Source organism: Myxine glutinosa, chromosome 8 (genome assembly GCF_964187855.1).
Source record: "Myxine glutinosa chromosome 8, kmMyxGlut1.1, whole genome shotgun sequence".
Lineage (NCBI taxonomy): Eukaryota > Metazoa > Chordata > Myxini > Myxiniformes > Myxinidae > Myxine > Myxine glutinosa.
In genome coordinates this window covers 60699391-60715495 of record NC_136268.1, presented here as the reverse complement: position 1 = coordinate 60715495, position 16105 = coordinate 60699391, and the positions used below count along the sequence as shown (strand labels likewise).

Below are 16105 nucleotides of genomic sequence, written 5' to 3'. Positions count from 1 at the left end.
GGCAGCCATGTTGGATCAAAGAAAGAAAGAAATGTTCAAAAACAGAAGAGTTGGCTCGCAACAAGTTGACTGTGCAGGGCAAGTATTCTATGAATACCATCTCGTTTATTATGTGCACATTACGAGTGCACACAAAGTTGTCCGAGGTGAGATAATAAATATTGTCACGACTGATGAAATGATGATGATGAAAATTTTTATATTTTGAAAAAGTAAAAAAATTGCTGTTGGATTATCGTGCCTTGGGAGTAATGCCGTTCATTGTGTGAGTAACTTACTAAACATCCCAAATAATTTTATTATGGCGATATCAAAAGCTGCTCTGGTATTGTGTTATAACCATGTTATCAAATCCAAGTCGTCTTCCATACTTGTGGAATCACTGTGAAGTTTGGTGAAAGGGGAAGGTTTGTGCTCCTCGTACGTACTTGTGCAAAATTTGTCTCTGCAGAATGCATCCGTGAAGGATGAGAGATTGTCATTCATCGTTAGACTCGGTTTCTGCCCCTGGATGTACGTCTACGGAGAAGGTTTGTTTTTTGTTTTTCAATTTGTGTGGGAGGAGAATTTGAGTGATTAAGTTGATTTTACTTGTTTAACCACAATGATCTGGAAACATGTGATGGGTATTAAAGGTACAAATAGCTCAATCTTTCAGAACTCAGGTCTGGTTTACAATAAATTGCATGATGGGTTTTTGTTTTGTAAACCAGGTTGAAAACCAACCGTATTGCCAGGAAGCCTATTGTTAAAATTTCATCTATCTATAATTCCAGTAATCTCTGTGTGTATGTGTGTGTGTGTGTCTGTGTGTGTGTGTGTCTGTGACCGCTGTTTCTCGACAACCACGGGTCCGATATACTTGCAACTTGCCAGGTATATTGCTGGGGACCCGAGGATGTGCCTTTTCAAGGTTTCATATTAATCGGACAAGTAGTTACCGAGCTATGGCGATTTATTTACCAAACTAATCAGAACAGGTTGCGGGGTAGGCCAGCCAATCACAGAACACGTTGTTGCGTAGGCGTGGCCGATGTGAGCGTGCGCCATTACGCCATTACGCCAGCGTGCGCCATGTGAGCGCGTGCGCCATTACGGATAGTAATTCAATTAAAATTGCCAGATATATTGCTGGGGACCTGAGGATGTGCCTTTTCAAGGTTTCATATTAATCGGACAAGTAGTTACCGAGCTATGGCGATTTAGCCGTTCGCCGTTAGCTTTGCCTTTGGGAATGAACCAAACCATTTCATGTAAATAGAGGGGGGGGGTTCTGTGGTCGTTACTGGCTTTGCGAATGGACCAAACCATTTCATGTAAATAGAGGGGGGGGGATATAATTTTAGATATATATATAGTACGGGCATGCCCTAGGAAGTACGGGCATGTACGGGCATATATATATAGAAGTACGGGCATATATATATAGTACGGGCATGCCCTAGTCTATCTATAATTCCAGTAATCTCTGTGTGTATGTGTGTGTGTGTGTGTGTCTGTGTGTGTGTGTGTCTGTGTGTGTGTGTGTCTGTGACCGCTGTTTCTCGACAACTACCGGTCCGATATACTTGCAACTTGCCAGGTATATTGCTGGGGACCCGAGGATGTGCCTTTTCAAGGTTTCATATTAATCGGACAAGTAGTTACCGAGCTATGGCGATTTATTTACCAAACTAATCAGAACAGGTTGCGGGGCAGGCCAGCCAATCACAGAACACGTTGTTGCATAGGCGTGGCCGATGTGAGCGTGCGCCATTACGCCATTACGCCAGCGTGCGCCATGTGAGCGCGTGCGCCATTACGGATAGTAATTCAATTAACATTGCCAGATATATTGCTGGGGACCTGAGGATGTGCCTTTTCAAGGTTTCATATTAATCGGACAAGTAGTTACCGAGCTATGGCGATTTAGCCGTTCGCCGTTCGCTTTGCCTTTGGGAATGGACCAAACCATTTCATGTAAATAGAGGGGGGGGTTCTGTGGTCGTTACTGGCTTTGCGAATGGACCAAACCATTTCATGTAAATAGAGGGGGGGGATATAATTTTAGATATATATATAGTACGGGCATGCCCTAGTAATAATAATAGTAATAATCTTTATTGTCCCATATGCAGGGAAATTCTTCTTTGGTGACGCCATAAGATAAGATAAGACATTTGGATAACCACTGACTTCACTGATTTACTCACCTGCTTTAACCTCACTCAACATGTCAACTTTCCTACCCATAACCGTGGTCACATTTTGGACCTTGTCTGCTCTACTGGATTAATCTTGCACCATCTCTCTGGCTCCGACCTCACCCTCTCTGACTACTTAGCCATCACTATGACCATCAACATTCCTGCCCCAACACCAAGGCATTATCGCACTATCAACTTCCGTAAGCTAAACGCTCTTTCACCAACCTCATTCTCATCCACCCTATCTGAAAAAATGTCCACTTCTCCCTTCGTTGACCTCCACAACCCTGCTGATCTCACTGACTACTACAACCACACTCTCTCCTCCTGCCTTGACCAACTTGCGCCTATAAAAACCAAAACAATTTCTTTCACCCATTCTGCTCCCTGGTTTACCCCTGAACTCCGCCTGATGAAAACTCGTGCTCACCAACTTGAAACACTCCGCAATAAAACAGGTCTCACAATTCACTCCCAAGCCTACAAGGACCACCTACAACACTACAAAGATGCCCTCTCCCGCGCCCGCTCCGCCTACTACTCTCAAATTATCCACTCTGGCTCCGGAAACCCAAAAGCACTCTTCTCTACAATAAACAAACTCCTCAGCCCCCTGAACACCACCACCCAGTCATTCACAGGAGACAACTGCATCTCCTTCCTTTCATTCTTCCAACACAAAGTTGAAAACATCTACAACAGCTTGACCACCGCCACTCCGGTCCTCCTCAAACCACCTGCCCCCCCTTATCCTGCCATCCCCTGTCACAATTCTCCCCAATCTCCCCTACTGACCTCTCTGATCTCCTCATAGGAATGAAAACTGCCACCTGCACTCTTGACCCCATCCCCTCCAGCTTTGTCAAGGCCTCCCTTCCTGCTCTCTCTCCACTTATCATTGCAACAATAAACTCCTCCCTGTCTACAGGCATTGTCCCCACCATCCCTCAAAATTGCTGCTGTTACCCCCATTCTGAAAAAACCTGGATTAAACCCTGACACCCTAAACAACTTTAGACCCATCTCCAACCTACCCTTTCTGTCGAAAGTTTTGGAACGCGCTGTAGCCGCTCAACTCAAACATCACCTCTCTGCCAATAACCTGTATGAAACATTCCAATCCGGATTCCGCTCCAACCACAGTACTGAAACTGCTCTCCTCAAAATCACCAACGACCTTCTCCTCTCCTCTGACGCTGGCAACCTCAACATTCTCATCCTCCTCGACCTCAGCGCCGCCTTTGACACCATCGATCACACCATCCTCCTCACCCGACTTGAAACCACCTTTAACGTTACTAGCACTGCCCTCTCTTGGATTAAATCATACCTCTCCGACAGACGCCAGTTCATCTCCATCAATAACTGCAAATCCCCCACTGCTCCCCTCCCCCAAGGTGTCCCCCAAGGTTCAGTTCTTGGCCCCCTCCTCTTTTTTTTTTCTTTTTTTTTGTATACTGAATCGAGGCTCGTGAAAGAGCTAACATTTATTTCACAAACAAATCAACCAGACAAACAAAATATACAAAAGAGGGAGCGGAAGCCAAGATGGGGAGAGAAGGGGAAGCACACAACCACAACATTTGAGAGCAGGGAGAAGTGTGGGAGGGAGAGGGCTTGGGGGCAGGAGGCGTGGGAAGGGGAGGGGGGGGGGAGAGGTATAAAACACATGGGGACCGAAATTAGCGGGGGTAGAACCTGTACCTGTCCCCCCTTGGTCACTTAATCCGTCACTTAATCTGTCCCCCCTTGGTCACGACAGAAAGGGTAGGTAGCGGGGGTGTCTTCATCCTGTACCTGTCCCCCCTTGGTCACTTAATCCGCCGTCATGGTCTCCAATTCCACTGCTTCGCCGATGACATCCAGCTTTTCATCTCCACCAAGTCCATCTCCACCGCCACCCACTCTATCCTGACAAACTGCATCACTGAAATAAAATCCTGGCTTCAAATTAACTTCCTCAAACTTAACTATGATAAATCTGAAATAATCATCATTGGCCCAAAAACGCTCATAAAATCCACCAATAACTTTGCCCTCAACATCGACGGTATCCCAGTATCCACCTCCCCTCACATCCGGAATCTTGGCATCATCTTTGACAAATACACTAAACGACAAACTAAACGACAAAACGACAAATACACTAAACAGATCACAAAGTCAGCCTTCTTTCACCTGAAAAACATCGCCCGTCTCCGTCCATCCCTCTCCTCCATGGCTGCAGAAACCCTCATCCACGCCTTCATCACCTCCCGTCTGGACTACTGCAATAGCCTCCTCTATGGTTCACCCTCAACAATCACCAATAAACTCCAATACATTCAGAACTCTGCTGCCCGTCTACTCACCCATTCCCGGGCCCGTGACCACATCACCCCAGTCCTTTAGAAGCTTCACTGGCTCCCCATCTCCCAGAGAATCCAGTACAAAATCCTCCTCTTGACCTATAAAGCCCTCCATAACCTGGCCCCATCCTACCTGGCTGACCTCCTCTCCAGACACACTCCCAACCGCAACCTCCGCTCTGCTGGTACCAACCTCCTGACCCCCCCCCCCCATCTGGACCAAATTCAGATCCTGGGGGGACAGGGCCTTCTCCATCGCTGCTCCCACCCTCTGGAACTCACTACCTCACACCATCAGAGACTCCTCCTCACTCACCACATTCAAAACATCACTCAAGACCCACCTGTTCAACACTGCATTCAACATTTAACCCACAGCATTGAAAGCCATGATTATCTCTTCTCCTTCTCCCTCCTTTTTGCTATGGGTATTTCCCTATTGATTCTTGTTTTTTGCAATTGTTTTTATGTTTTTCTATGTATTATGTTTTGCACTCTGTCAAAGCGTCTTTGGGCTCCATGAAAAGCGCTATATAAAATAAATGCATTATTATTATTATTATAAGACTCAGTCATTCAAAAAACATCAAAGGGAATAAGAAAACAGGGTCAAAAGAAGATGGATGAAACAGCAAAATGGCTAGGAATTGAATTTAGCACTTTAATTGCACATGGTACACGTTTGGAAAATGTTCTTCTTCATCCTCCTCACACGAAAGCGTCTCCCTGATGGCAGTTTTTCAAAAAATCCGTTCAAGAAGTTACTTTCATCGGTACATACATGCTTCGACTTCCTTTGCAATGCTTGCAAGTATAGAGACTCCATACTGGTTGAAGGCCCACCCACTTTAAATGCCAGTGTAATGACCTTTCTCAATTGTGACTTATTCCACACATTAAGATAATGTACTGTTACGGATTCGGCCCTAATTATTGTGGGTATTATTATTATTGTTGGTTCTCAGTAAGGGTTATTGTGGTTAAAAGGTTTAAAAGCGCTCCTGGTAAAATGTGGCCGGAAATCGGATCGTGACCCGGAAGAAAAGGGAGCGAGGGAGAAGAGGCGTGAGGAGATCGTGAAAAGACGTTTTTGTGGAAGCTCTGGACCGAGCGGTCGAGCGTACAGTGCGAGTGAACTTTGCGTCCTTGAAAGGAAGTTCGTGCGATAGGTGATATCGCCGGAGTGCTGTGGAGCCTGGGTAGTCGGGTATCTGCATTGAGGTTCCGGAGTATCCTTGCCTCAAAGCCCCGGCTCGAGTGAAAGCCGTCCGCCATTTTGCCACGTGCGCTACCTCCAGTGAAAAGGTTTTTGTCGTGTCGGCCGGGCATTATTCCCTGGTGGGTTGCCGGGGACGGCTGTGCAAGAAAGTGGCTTTGGAGGATTATAAGGAGACTCGCTGATTGAACCGCAAACGTGTACGTCGGAGCACGTCTTTGGGAGGTTTCCCATTCCACCGCTATTGTGCTGGGTGTTGGACCACGTGACCTATGGGTTGCTTCGATCGACCACGCCTCAATTGATTGTGATCGGACATTGATCCAACGATCGCTGGAGCGAATCGACTTCGCCTTGGAGGGGTACAGAGACATTGGGCGAGTGCCGTGAGTTTGGGTAAAGGACTAGATAAGGTGGTACCATCTTCAGATAGGGATTGTAGGGTGAATTGCTATTATTATTTGTGTCGTGATTCCAGTGTGATTTATAATATATTATTGTTTGTTCATAACCCTTGGTGGGGTTTCATTATTGATTTGATTGTTTCATTTGATGGTTTCATTGAGGGTTTCATTATTGATTAATTTCAACCAAGGATAACACATCTTTCTTCCGGGGACCCTCTCGGTGTTCGGAGGTTTATAGAGACCAGGGGATAGGGGAGGACCCCGTAACAGTACCAGGAAATCAAATTAAATGACAAAACACTGATCAGTAAGGAATTAGTCAACATCCGCATCACACGTGAGCCAACACCAAATTAATTCAACTTCCTGAGAAGATACAATCTTTGCATTGTTTTGTTGAACACAGCATCAGTATTTCCATCAAAAGTTAGCTTGTTATCAATAATGGTGTCCAAGTATTTGAATTTGTTAACGATTTCCACCTTACCACCATTTATGATTATCGGTTCATGATTGTGACCTTTTCAAAAGTCCAAAATCATCTCTTTAGTTTTGCATGCATTCGGAGTAAGACAAAAGTCCCCACACCACTTGTTCAATGTGTCAATCTCATCGAGGTATGATACAAAGGATGATTGATCGGAAAGACAGCCAACAATGGCGGTATCGTCTGCGTACTTTATCAAGTTACAAACGTCTTTCAGAGCCACACATCCATTGGTGTACAGACTTGACAGAGGTGACAATACACAGCCTTGTGGCTTAGACTCACAAATCGGCGTCTTAATTATTTGCCAGAGCAAACATTGGTATGCACACAGGCGAAAGCAAACTCGATTCATCACAAGGGTTGTGTGAACACCAATGAGTCAAATCAAAATCCCCGCATTATCCGCGAGTGCACACTGGAGGGCTTGGTCTATGAACAAGGAATCTACAGTGATTTGTGATCTTATTCTTGATAATGATTTAGGTATCCTCATCATCATTGAATCCTGGCTCAAGGGTGATTTTTCAGGACGGCTACTTCATCGTTGATATCAACACAACAGTGCCAAACGACCTGGTTTAAATGCGCAAGGACAAACAACCATGGGTTAGCAGTCATAGTGCAGGTTTTGATAGGCCTAAAGTTCTCTTCATGCGTTGAAGTTCCTTGTACGGGAACTCGTATTTAAAAAAAAAAAGGAGAAGCAGATTTGATTAAAATTGGATGGATTGAGGTTTTGGGTGTAATGGATACAATTGGATGGATTTACCAAATTCCAAAGTTCATTCTTTGCTTGATCTATCTTATTTACAAGGAAACTCCTTTGGCAGCTGATGAGGATTTCTATTGCTCTGGTCAGATTAACAATGCTGGACATCACTGAGCTGAATTGAACTGTTGCGTTCCACCGTTTAACCATTGTTGAATTGACATTGCTTTTGTTTTCCAGCACCAAGTGTTAAGTTCTTGACAAACTCCAACGAGGAAATTCACTTCACACACCTGTTCCTGATGGAGAAGTATGTTCAAGCGTGTATTTGAATGTTTGTTTGTTTATTGTTTTTATGTATTATTCATTGCAAACTACACTGCAAATTTAGCGTGATTTTAGGAGCAATGTGACGTCTTATAATCGTATTCCGTTGACCACCTTCAGGTACGCACACTTCAGGTTGGCCTTCAGGTATGCACACTCGCCTTGGAGCTGATTAGCCTGGGTTTGAATCCCGACCCAGCTATAAACCGTTATCCCGGTGTTTCACAGGCAGGGTGATTCATCAATGTGTGTGCCGTCCCTCGGATGGATGTTAAACTGAGTGTCCTGTCCGTCAGCGTTCATTGATGGACATTAAAGATCCCATGATGTCCTTAGTGACGAGCAGGCGAGTTATCGCCGGCACCCTCAACAAATTACAAATTCCCGCCCTCGCCAGCGGAGGGCATTGTATGAGTGGGACAGCCGCGTCATGATGCGAACCCACAGCCTTGTGCTACGAATGAAGGAAAAATATTGCATTCAGTGAGAGCAGATTAATAAACAAAAATGTTTTACATATACTGCATAAAGAATAAGATATAATTTAAGCCGTCTTGGTGCTGTAAGGTGCGTCAGGTGCCGTAATCATTAAAATTTGTCAACATTTTGAGCAAACTCTAAATATTGTCCAAATCATGCTCAAATTTTCACCACAAACTACTTTCTTCAATAGGAATACGGGCAGGCTTGTGGAGAAATGAAAATCCAATCTTCAAATTTTTGGACCACCCTAATATATATATATATATATGTATATATATGTATATATGTATATATATGTATATATATGTATATATGTATATATATGTATATATGTATATATATATGTATATATGTATATATATGTATATATATGTATATATATGTATATATGTATATATATGTATATATATGTATATATATGTATATATATATGTATATATATATGTATATATATATGTATATATATATGTATATATATATATATATGTATATATATGTATATATATGTATATATATGTATATATATATATATATATATAAATATATCTTGCATTAGCATGTGAGAACAGTGTGGTAATACTCTCTCCACTTTTTTGGAAGAAGACTCACAAAGACCCAAATAACGTAGAAACTATGTAAGAGCAATGTGATTCGTGTGATTGATATTTTATTATTTACTACAGGTGACAATTTTCTATCCAAATGAAATGTGTGCTACATAGGTACCGGTGTGTACCCCAGGTTAGAATAGGTACACCGTCTAGGTATAGAATAGGTATATATTTTATATATTATATATATATATAGGTATATAGAATAGGTATAGAATAGGTACAAGCAGATAGCGAAAGAGAGGTGTGATGTGATGGGGGTGAGTTGCTTGAAGGATGAAGTGGGACAAATCGTTGTGGACCCAGATGGAATTAAAGGAAGATGGAAGAGATATATGGAAATACTGTTGAATGCAGAGAATGAATGGGATGGCAACATAGAGAGTAACTCAGTTTTAGGAGCGGCAGAGAAGATAACCGAGGAGGAAGTTGAGGAAGCGATAAAAGCAATGAAGAGTAGAAAAGTGGGAGGGCCGACAGGAGTTGTGGGAGATATGTTGAAGGCAGTGGGAAATTGGGGTGTGAAGAGAATGACAGAGATCTGCAATCTGGTGGTGAAAGAAGGCCGCATTCCAGTGGATTGGGAACTGAGTACCCTCGTCCCTCTATACAAGGGGTAAGGTGACCCTCTGGAGTGTGGCTCGTACCGAGCGATAAAGTTATTGGAGCATGGAATGAAGGTATTGGAAAGGGTGTTGGAGAGGAGGATAAGGAAGAAGGTGAAGATTGACGAAATGCAATTTGGATTTATGCCAGGAAGAGGAACGATAGACGCGCTTTTTATTGTGAGGCAATTGCAGGAGAAGTATATGGAGAAGATGAAGAAATTGTTTCTTGGGTTTGTTGATCTGGAGAAAGCATTCGATAGGGTTCCACGTGAAGTAGTGACATGGGCATTGAGGAAGTTAGGAGTGGAGGAATGGTTGATTAGAGTAGTGATGGCAATGTACAAAAGTGTGCGCACAGCTGCAAGGACGAAGGACGGGAACAGTGGTGAGTTTGAGGTGAAGGTGGGAGTGCATCAGGGGTTGGTACTAAGTCCACTACTATTTGGAGCTGTGATGGAGGTGCTGGCTCAGAACGTAAAGGAGGGTTTACCGTGGGAGTTGTTGTATGCAGATGATCTGGTGTTGATTGTGGAAAGTATGGATGGACTGAAGAAAAAGATGAACAAGTGGAAGGAATGTATGGAGACAAAAGGTCTGAAGGTGAATATCGGAAAAACAAAGGTGATGGCAAGTGTTAAAGCATGTGGTGAGGTGGAAAGAACTGGGAAGTGGCCGTGTGCTGTGTGCAGGAAGGGTGTCGGAGTGAATTCCATTCAATGTACAATGTGCGCTGAGTGGTTTCATCAAAAATGTAGTGATTTGAGAGGGTCATTAAGCAGTGTGGCAGCTACATTCAAGTGTAAGGCGTGCACAGAGGGAGCTGCAGATGGAGGAAATGTTGAGTTGGATCTTGGAGACTGCATGAAGCTGGAAGGTGTGAAAACATTTTGTTACCTAGGAGACATGCTGAATGGAGAAGGTGGATCAGACTCGGCAACGGTTGCTCGAGTGAGATGTGCATGGAAGAAGTTTCGGGAACTGAGTGGCGTGCTGATGAGGAGGGGAGTGTCGTTGAAGCTGAAGGGAAAGGTGTATGCTGCATGTGTGAGAAGTGTTATGATTTATGGGAGTGAGACATGGGTAATGAACGTAGAGCAGCAACGAAGGCTGGAAAGGGTGGAAATGCGAATGGTTCGGTGGATGTGTGGAGTATCGTTGAGAGAGAGGAAGACAAATGATGAATTGTGAAAGATGATGGGAATTGACCCTGTGATGGATGCTGTGAAGAGAAACAGGTTGAGATGGTTTGGTCATGTGTTGAGGAAGGATGAATGTGACTGGTTGAGAAGAGTGATGGAAATGAATGTAGAAGGAAGTAGAGGACGGGGAAGACCGAGAAAGACTTGGCTAAAGATGGTGGAAGAAGAAATGCGGGCAAGGGGGTTAACAAGGAGAGATGCAGAAAATAGGGCAAAATGGAGAAGATTGTCATGGGGACCGCAAGGCTAACCCCCGCTCTAGCAGGGAACATGGCCTTAAAATGCATGTTGTTGTTGTTGCCGAAAGGGTTTGAGCGCCTGCTCTGAGCCTGGGAGGTTGGTGGTTCGAACCGAAACTGAGTTTCCCAGAGACTTTTTGCAAATGGTACGTACTGCTTCCTTTCTTGCTGCTCATCCATTTAAAATGGATAGAGCACACACAAACAACCACGGGTTGGCTGTCATAGCACACACATGCTTTCCAAAAGGCCTCGTGCTGCGTGAAAGTTCCTTGGAAGGGAACTCGATATTTATTACGAGGAAAAGTACCCATTCCCAGTGGTCGGAAAAGCAAGCAAAATTATCCTTCCGCAGTGACGAGGAAAAGTTAGTCAATCTATCAATTTAGAATATTTAATGGACTTTAAAAATGTTAATTGCGTTGCACTCTTGGTTTCACTCAGAGACCAAGCTCCGAGCTACTTATACCGGGCACTACTTATACCGGGCACTACTTATACCGGGCACTACTTATACCGGGCACTACTTATACCGGGCACTGCAAAATCGAAATGGTGGTGCAACATCAGGCGGTGGAGATTCAATTGTCTAACAACAGGGCAAAATATCCTACAGTGTATATATATTGTGCTTTTACGAAGCTGCTGAAAGGTAATGGCAACCACCATACAGGTCCCTTGGTGTTCTCGTGCCGTGTGAGGGTCCGCGTTTTAATCTAGAAGGTTTGCATACCGCGAGTGTATCTCTCATTGCCGAAAACCCATTTCAAATGGCGCACTAAAATGAAACCGTCACGCACTCTATTTCCCCCAGATCTTTCCTTGATACACAACACGTAAGTGCATCCAAATGACTGTTGTTAATACAGATTTCTTTTGGGTAACACTTTATTTTCCTCTGCACATGTTAAAAGCCATTACATTGTCATGATGCACGCTGTTCAATGCTGTCCGACATGGAAAGCCTCACGACCTACTCACCCCAACCTCGCCTCGACTACCCACATACCTCATCGTTACCTCCTTCGTCAGTCAGACCTCCTTCACCACCGTCCATCACCGTGCCCATTACGGGCCCCGCCGGCCTGAGCGTGAGAGGTACGCGCGGCCGCAGGAGCTCCACAAACACCTCAGAATAAATAGGCATTTGGCATCGTCAGACAGAATAAATAGAGTCCTGTGGGTGGGGCATCACTTTGTCCGTAACCGCAGGCCGTTACGGGATCTCATAGCTTGCACCGCACCTTTAAAGTGCTGCGAAGGAAAGTCAATGTTAAGTGCAGAAGATGTCCAACCCACATTCCGCATTTCCCGACCGACGAAGAAAACCCATTGCAGAAGCTGGCGGGGGCGGGGCCAAAGCTGCGTGTGCCAATGAACGGCTGCACAACGGCCAGCTGCCTTGGAGACCTGGTGTGAGGAATGAGATTGAAGATAATGTGGAGGTTATTCCACAGATGGGGGGGGGGGGGGGTAGGGAGGGGGGGGGCAGGAGAAAGAGGAATGAATGAATGGAGGTGAGCAGTGATTCTGGATTTTGGTCGTTTATCCAGAAGTGGGTTTATGGTGCATTATGTGCCGCAAAAACCTGGAGGGGAGGGGGTGGACAAAGCATGGAAAGAGTAGAGTACAAGACCAGTTAGGAGACTGTAGAAGACACACAGAGACCACCGACCTGCTGCACGCGTGGTGATAGACCCATAGGCACGGCTTCATCTTGGGAGATTACAATAATCTTGTTGACAGCCTTGGTTTTCGTGCCGTCAAGTTGAGTAAGGTGTGAGGCAGAGGAGCCAACCCTGAGGGGAGAGCAGTTTTCTGGTAAGGTGACATTTTATGGCTTGGCCTCAGGATGAAAACACACCGAGTGCCAGCCTTGGAGTGCCAGCCTTGGAGTGCCAGCCTTGGAGTGCCAGCCTTGGAGTGCCAGCCTTGGAGTGCCAGCCTTGGAGTGCCAGCCTTGGAGTGCCAGCCTTAGAGTGTTAGTCTTCTGTGTTGAGAAAGCCAGCCAATTCACCTCAACCACTTCCATGCAGGATCCAGTGTACGAGGTCTGAGAAGTGTTCCATGTTTATTGATAACCTCTGTTGCGAGTTAACATCTTATATTGGTGATAAAGGTAACTGAAGTGTGAAAGGAAAAAAAAAAATGCAAATTCATATCAACTTTACCTTAATATGAAAGAGGTTATCTCAATAACCAGTTGAAGTGCTTTGTCTCAATAAAAAGTAATTTTGTATTAAATTTTGCCTTGGCTGTGCAGGGTAACATCTCTTTCTTACTTCCCTTCCCTTTCTCACCAGGATGCTGAAAACCTTTGTTTTATCGAGATGGAAAAGAGTGAACCCTCTTCATCACCCCAAAATACATCTGAGAATTCACGGCGTGAAAAGTTTGCTCGCGGGTGCTAAACGGTAAAGTTTTCCATGAGAGGGATGCCGTCGACTACGATTACTACTGCTACTGCTACCACCATGACTATTACTACTACTACGATGACTACTACTACTACCTCTACTATTACTACTACTATGACTACTACTACTACAACAATTACTACTACTACTACTACTACTACTACTACTACTACTACTACTACAACAATTACTACTACTACTACTACTACTACTACTACTACTACTACTACTACTACTACTACTACTACTACTTACTACTACTACCACTCCTATTACTACTATTACTATTCCTACCACTCCTATTACTACTATTACTATTCCTACCACTCCTATTACTACTATTACTATTCCTACCACTCCTATTACTACTATTACTATTCCTACCACTCCTATTACTACTATTACTATTCCTACCACTCCTATTACTACTATTACTATTCCTACCACTCCTATTACGACTACTACTACCACGACTAATACTACTACTACTACTACTACTACTACTATTTCTACCTCTACTATTACTACTACTATGACTACTACCATGACTATTACTACTACTATGACTAATATTACAACTACTACTGCTACTACTATTGCTACGACTACTACTACTACAACTACAACTATTGCTACTGCTATTACTGCTATTACTACTACTACTACTACTACTACTGCTACTACCGCTACTTCAATAAACCACCTTTTAGAGGCCATTTTCCCCCGCAAAGCAGGGGTTCGCCTTTTTCGGGGACCGTGGTTGTTGGTGTTTTTCGGTCCCCTTTTTGAAGCAATGTTTTACGGCCGGATGCCCTTCTTGCCGCCAACCCTGTTTGTCGCCTTTTTACGACACACAGGGAATTACCAGTGAACTGGTACTCAATTAGCCGACCTCGGAAGGATGACAGGCTGAGTCAACCCCCCTGGCGTTAATTCAGCGATCGACCGGGATTCGAACCCAGGATCCTTGGATCCTAAGCTGGCACCCTAGCCGCTAGCCCAACACCAGGCTAACCCAACACCAGGCTGGTTTAATGGCCCCATTTAATCCTACGTTCTTGTGTGGTCCGCCACAAAAGTCTTTCCTCTCGACATGCTTCTATCGCGACCATCCTCTGTATGCATGCTACCTCTCGTAGCCATCCCCACCACCCCTCTCATGACCTCCCCACCACCTCTCTCATGACCTCCCCACCTCCTCTCTCATGACCTCCCCACCACCTCTCTCATGATCTCCCCACCACCTCTCTCATGATCTCCCCACCACCTCTCTCATGATCTCCCCACCACCTCTCTCATGACCTCCCCACCACCTCTCTCATGACCTCCCCACCACCTCTCTCATGACCTCCCCACCACCTCTCTCATGACCTCCCCACCACCTCTCTCATGACCTCCCCACCACCTCTCTCATGACCTCCCCACCACCTCTCTCATGACCTCCCCACCACCTCTCTCATGACCTCCCCACCACCTCTCTCATGACCTCCCCACCACCTCTCTCATGACCTCCCCACCACCTCTCTCATGACCTCCCCACCACCTCTCTCATGACCTCCCCACCACCTCTCTCATGACCTCCCCACCACCTCTCTCATGACCTCCCCACCACCTCTCTCATGACCTCCCCACCACCTCTCCCATGACCTCCCCACCACCTCTCCCATGACCTCCCCACCACCTCTCCCATGACCTCCCCACCACCTCTCCCATGACCTCCCCACCACCTCTCCCTTGACCTCCCCACCACCTCTCCCATGCCCACCCCACCACCTCTCTCAAGACTTCCCCACCACCTCTCTCATGACCTCCCCATCACCTCTCTCATGACCTCCCCATCACCTCTCTCATGACCTCCCCACCACCTCTCATGACCTCCCCACCACCTCTCTCATGACCTCCCCACCACCTCTCTCATGACCTCCCCACCACCTCTCTCATGACCTCCCCACCACCTCTCATGACCTCCCCACCACCTCTCTCATGACCTCCCCACCACCTCTCCCATGACCTCCCCACCACCTCTCCCATGACCTCCCCACCACCTCTCTCATGACCTCCCCACCCCCTCTCTCATGACCTCCCCACCCCTCTCTCATGACCTCCCCACCCCTCTCTCATGACCTTCCCACCACCTCTCTCATGACCTTCCCACCACCTCTCTCATGACCTTCCCACCACCTCTCTCATGACCTTCCCACCACCTCTCTCATGACCTTCCCACCACGTCTCTCATGACCTTCCCACCACGTCTCTCATGACCTTCCCACCACGTCTCTCATGACCTTCCCACCACGTCTCTCATGACCTCCCCACCACCTCTCTCATGACCTCCCCACCACCTCTCTCATGACCTCCCCACCACCTCTCTCATGACCTCCCCACCACCTCTCTCATGACCTCCCCACCACCTCTCTCATGACCTCCCCACCACCTCTCTCATGACCTCCCCACCACCTCTCTCATGACCTCCCCACCACCTCTCTCATGACCTCCCCACCACCTCTCTCATGACCTCCCCACCACCTCTCTCATGACCTCCCCACCACCTCTCTCTCATGACCTCCCCACCACCTCTCTCTCATGACCTCCCCACCACCTCTCTCATGACCTCCCCACCACCTCTCTCATGACCTCCCCACCACCTCTCTCATGACCTCCCCACCACCTCTCTCATGACCTCCCCACCACCTCTTTCATGACCTCCCCACCACCTCTCTCATGACCTCCCCACCACCTCTCTCATGACCTCCCCACCACCTCTCTCATGACCTCCCCACCACCTCTCTCATGACCTCCCCACCACCTCTCTCATGACCTCCCCACCACCTCTCTCATGACCTCCCCACCACCTCTCTCATGACC

General features: G+C 46.1%; 1 protein-coding gene across 1 annotated transcript in view; it reads left to right on the top strand.

Annotated features, from left to right (window-relative positions):
* Positions 1–16105, top strand: part of LOC137436337 (protein mono-ADP-ribosyltransferase PARP6-like) — a 110707-nt gene that overhangs the window by 35077 nt on the left and 59525 nt on the right. Inside the window, exons 6-8 of the mRNA XM_078783324.1 lie at positions 452–530; positions 7597–7666; positions 13127–13237. Coding sequence (XP_078639450.1) covers positions 452–530; positions 7597–7666; positions 13127–13237 — 260 coding nt within the window. The remainder of the gene's footprint in view (positions 1–451; positions 531–7596; positions 7667–13126; positions 13238–16105) is intronic.